Source organism: Rhagoletis pomonella, unplaced genomic scaffold (genome assembly GCF_013731165.1).
Source record: "Rhagoletis pomonella isolate Grant_MI unplaced genomic scaffold, Rhpom_1.0 Rhpom_scaffold_00373, whole genome shotgun sequence".
Lineage (NCBI taxonomy): Eukaryota > Metazoa > Arthropoda > Insecta > Diptera > Tephritidae > Rhagoletis > Rhagoletis pomonella.
In genome coordinates, this window is record NW_023458927.1 from 84,195 (window position 1) to 88,845 (window position 4,651).

At 32.9% G+C, this 4,651-nt stretch overlaps 1 protein-coding gene across 1 annotated transcript; it reads right to left on the bottom strand.

The window, feature by feature from the left end:
* Positions 1-3,130: 3,130 nt before the first annotated feature.
* Positions 3,131-3,582, bottom strand: LOC118750723. The gene is made up of 2 exons (XM_036485453.1): positions 3,436-3,582; positions 3,131-3,332 (listed from the first exon to the last, which is right to left on the bottom strand). The coding sequence occupies exons 1-2, from the start codon at positions 3,542-3,544 to the stop codon at positions 3,139-3,141; spliced, it is 303 nt and encodes a 100-aa protein (XP_036341346.1). The 5' UTR covers positions 3,545-3,582; the 3' UTR covers positions 3,131-3,138.
* Positions 3,583-4,651: the final 1,069 nt, after the last annotated feature.

A 4,651-nucleotide genomic window follows, 5' to 3' on the forward strand; every position in this document is an offset into this window, starting at 1 on the left:
GTCACAATTAATTACTCTCCGCTGTCGGTACCATAAGCCATCAAATCCGTTTTGTTGTTCCATTCCATGCGCTCAATGTGTTTTGATATATTTTTTGGGGCACTTGCACAATATTCGCATTCGCAAAAGCTCCGCATTGATTATTGCGAATGCGAATGTTAAAATTTTTTGCGGAAGTTCCGCGGTTGCGAATGCGAATGCGAATATTCGCAACAAACCTGATTTACATACTAACCTAAACCTGCAAATCGTGAAATTGGGTTGGGTTGAATGCAAAGAGTTTGTTATTTTGCGAAATCCTAGGAAACGAAACAATTGCAAGCTGACACCTTTTTAATAATGGTTAAAAATTTAATTAATGCTTTCAATCTGCTCACACGTATGAGTGTCCAAAAACCATTGTTTTGAACATGTAAACCTCAAGTAAATGTCAATTACACGAATTTACAAAAGTATTAAATGTAAAAATCAGTACAAAATCAGTACAAACCCAACAAATCAGTAGATTTTGCGTACTGATTTCGGGCTTTTGAAAATCAGAACAATAGAAAAAAATCAGCACACGTACTGATTAAATCAGCGCATCTGGCCACCCTAGTCTCACGACAGCTGGGTTTTTCAAAACTCGAATTTGTACCGAAAATTAGAAACAAATTGCAAAGGTTCGCAATTTACACTACAATTTTAATTAATAAGTCTTTATATTATTTATATACTTTTTTCAGATTATTATTTATTAGGAGACTCTGCCTATCCTTGCACTCAGCACTTGGTGACACCCTACAGAGACAATGGGCACCTGACAAGAGCGGAAAAAAATTTCAACATCAAATTAAGCTCGGGTCGTGTGGCCATATAACACTGCTTTGGAATTTTAAAACAGCGATTCAGACAATTGTACTTCTGCAAACTTAAGGGTCAGAAAAAAGTATGCCATTTTATAAGAGCATGTTGTGTCTTACACAATATTGCTAAAGAAGACGATCTGGAATTTGTAATGCAAGATGAAGAAGGAGTTTTAGGTTATGTGCCTGAACAAATATCAAGAGGAAATGCTGTAAGGAACACTATTTGCCAACAACTACCAAATTAAAAATTTGTGACTGTATTTTATACTTTATATGAATCGCCTTTTCTTTTATTTTATTATATATATGTATATTGTGTGTGTCTAAAAGACATTCCATAAATTATTTTAATTTTTCCTACAAATATACATACAGTGCCGGACAAAAGTATTGGCACAGAGAATTTTTCGCAAGATATGCAAAGTTTTTATTCTAATTTATTTTCTATGTTTTTTAATACAAATATAGTTTGTACTTCACCAAAATACAAAAAAAAAACCAATTCTCAAAACTTTGTGCAAAACTCAGAAAAATGCAATAAATTTGCATACTAATTTGCAACTTTCTATTCAGATTTTTTAGAAAAATTCTAAGTATGCAGTTTTATAGCCAATCTAATTTTAGTGGAAGGTGTTGTTCATTTTCTCCATACAAAAAATAATTGTCGAACATACTTTGTATGGAAGAATCTGAGTGAAAAAAAATCAACACGATTTTCTAGCAACTTCAAACTTGCAGTTTGTTATACTAAAATTAGATTGGCTATAAAACCGCATACTTAGAATTTTTCTAAAAAATTTGAATAGAAAGTTGCAAATTAGTATGCAAATTTATTGCATTTTTCTGAGTTTTGCATAAAGTTTTGAGAATTTGTTTTTTTGAATTTTGGTGAAGTACGAAATATATTTGTATTAAAAAATATTGAAAATAAATTAGAATAAAAACTTTGCATATCTTGCGAAAAATTCTCTGTGCCAATACTTTTGCCCGGCACTGTATATAAAAATAATAAATCGCTAAATATTTAATCCAATACAGTATATTTTGCTTTACCGCCTTTATTATGAAGTGCACATTTAAGATAACTAGCCCGAAATGCGCATCAGCGGCATTATTGTTAACATTTATAAGGAAACTGCTCCGATAGATGCATCCAATATACCTGCACATTAGCGATACCTGCCTTAAACATGGATGGGGAGCTAAGCAAAATAAACTGTAAATGCATCATCTAATAAATAGGTGCATGGTGAACTTATTCTGTTAAAGGGAAAGAATAAATATATATATATATATATAATTAGACTGCATCACTCCCCATACAAAAAAAAATCGGTACTATTTTTCCATTGGAATTATAAAATCTATTATATTTTAAGACGTCCACCAAAATATTTCGGAAAAATATTAATATTTAAGTGAGCTGGACCGATTTGAAAATACCTCCAAAAATTGAGTTTTTTATGAATAAAAATAGTTTCTTAAAGATTTTTTTTTGCAAAAATCCCCTCAAATGACAAAACGCTTTAAGCTTAAAATATTTGCATAAAAATATTTAAAAAAAAACTTTGAACGGAATCGTAATGAGATTTTTGATGCTGTTTTTTAACTTTTTTCAAAGATTGGTATAGGAAAAACTAGAATAACTCAACCTAAACTCTTCAGATTTAGAATTAAGAGGTGTCGTTGGAAAGGTATTTTCACATCCTTTTTATTTCTTCGCTAATAAACTCATTCAAAGGATGGAAGAGAAAGGTAGAATGAACGAACGTCATTCAAAGTTGAATTAAGATGTGTTGGTATTCGAAAAAACAAGATGGGACGCGAATGACGTTTTTTTTTGGCCAGCAATAAAAACAGTGTGAAAATACGTTTCTACTGAGATCCCATAAGTCTAAATCAGAACATTTTTGGCCCAGTTATTCAAGTTTTTCGTAAACCAATCTTTGAAAAAAGTAAAAAACAACATCAAAAATCTCATTCTTACGATTTCGCTGAAAATATTTTTATGCAGATTTTTTAAGCTTCATCTAATTTGTCATCTGAGGTGACTTTTTTCAAAAATTTCTTTAAGAAACTATTTTTATTCATAAAAAACCTCATTTTTGGAGGTATTTTCAAATCGGTCCAGCTCGCTTAAATCTTAATATTTTTCCGAAATATTTTGTTGGACGTCTTAAAATATAATAAATTTTGTAATCCCGGCGGAAAAACCGCAACTTTTTTTGGTGATGCAGTCTAATATACATGTATATTTATATGCAAAGAGAAATATGCTTACTTAATTCTTTTAATGTTTGTTCATAAGTTTTTCTAAAAGATAAATTTTTTTATTGGACCTCTGTTCGCGAGCTTCTTCCTTTTTCTTCAAATGATCCAGAAGATCGGAGTGGAACTTTTTCTTTTCTTCTATGAGCTCATCCAATTTTTCCGAGATGAACCGCTTATTCCTTTGGCCATCGCGCGAAGAGCTCGGGATGTCATCTTAAATAAAAGTAGAAATTGACAGAAAATAAAAAATCATTTTCCATTTAAATTGCTGGTGAAACCGGCTGTTAGTGGATACATATATGTTAAAAAATAATACCTGTATTCGGCCGATCCAAGTCGTTACTCGCTTCCTCTACGGTTGACTGCGCCAGTGAAGTGCCTTCGACGTCGTCGCTGTTCAGTACGAACTCTGGGTTGATACCCATTTTTCTCTCCAAGGATTCGGCTTAGCTCACTGTAATAATCAAGTTAATTATAAACTTCTCTAAAATAAATTTGACAATAAATGCCTCATATATACACTTTGCCTGTTGTTTAGGACAGTTTTTTTGTACTGCCTTTCGAGGTCCCGAAATTTATTTTCAATTTGGGTAACAGTGAACATGTAACCCTTTTCAGCCATCCTATTAGAAATTTCTCTATACATCGCCAACTTGGGTTTATATTTAACGCTTTTGCCAACCTTAGGCCTCAGCTCCTCTATGAGTGAGAGCATAAGTTTAACAGGCGCTTCTAGCCAACTACGTAAAAATTGTTTCGATTAAAGGTAAGTTTTTATTACCGCCTTTGTCAGCTTCTATGGGGATGAAATCTTCATCCTCAGGAACTCCAGTTAGCTCCTGTCGGACATTTTCTAAAATAAAAATGAAATACAAATAACTCTTTCCTCGATCTTGTATAAATTTTATTACCCGCTTCGGCCGACATCGCTGGGTAGAAGATCATCTCATTTATGTTGCCCTCCTCATCTTTCATGAGTTGCGAAGCAACTATTTGCCTATAAGTCTCATCTGTAAAATGTTTGCATTTACATATTTACGTGCATTAGAAATGTTTATGTTTTTAATATTTTTTTTGCATACCATTTTAAACAAGTTGAAACGTGGCTGGAGAACAGTTCACATTTAAAGTGTTTTCCATATTTTGCAGTTGAAATAAAGAATGTAAAATGAAAATGTTTTCACTAAGCTAAATTAAACATCAATTAAAGAAACGTTAACTTTTTCCCGCACTTTTCAATTCGCAAAAATAAAAACTAGTGGAACAGCTGATTTGTGGATTCCGGGCACGAAAAGTGGTTTTTTGCGTTCCTCACGCTCTGGGCACGTTTGGCATGTTTTGACACATTTTTGACACTTGTGAGAGAGTAACTTATTTTTACGCTCTAATTACCGAAACAGCCCGGAAAGCGTGAGGAACAAACCTTATGATTCAATAATACAAGGTTCGATAAACTTACAGTTGTCTCTCTCGCAATGCCCCCTTAGCAGGCGCGGTGCGATACAGCGCGGTATAATCCCGCGGTATAGCAA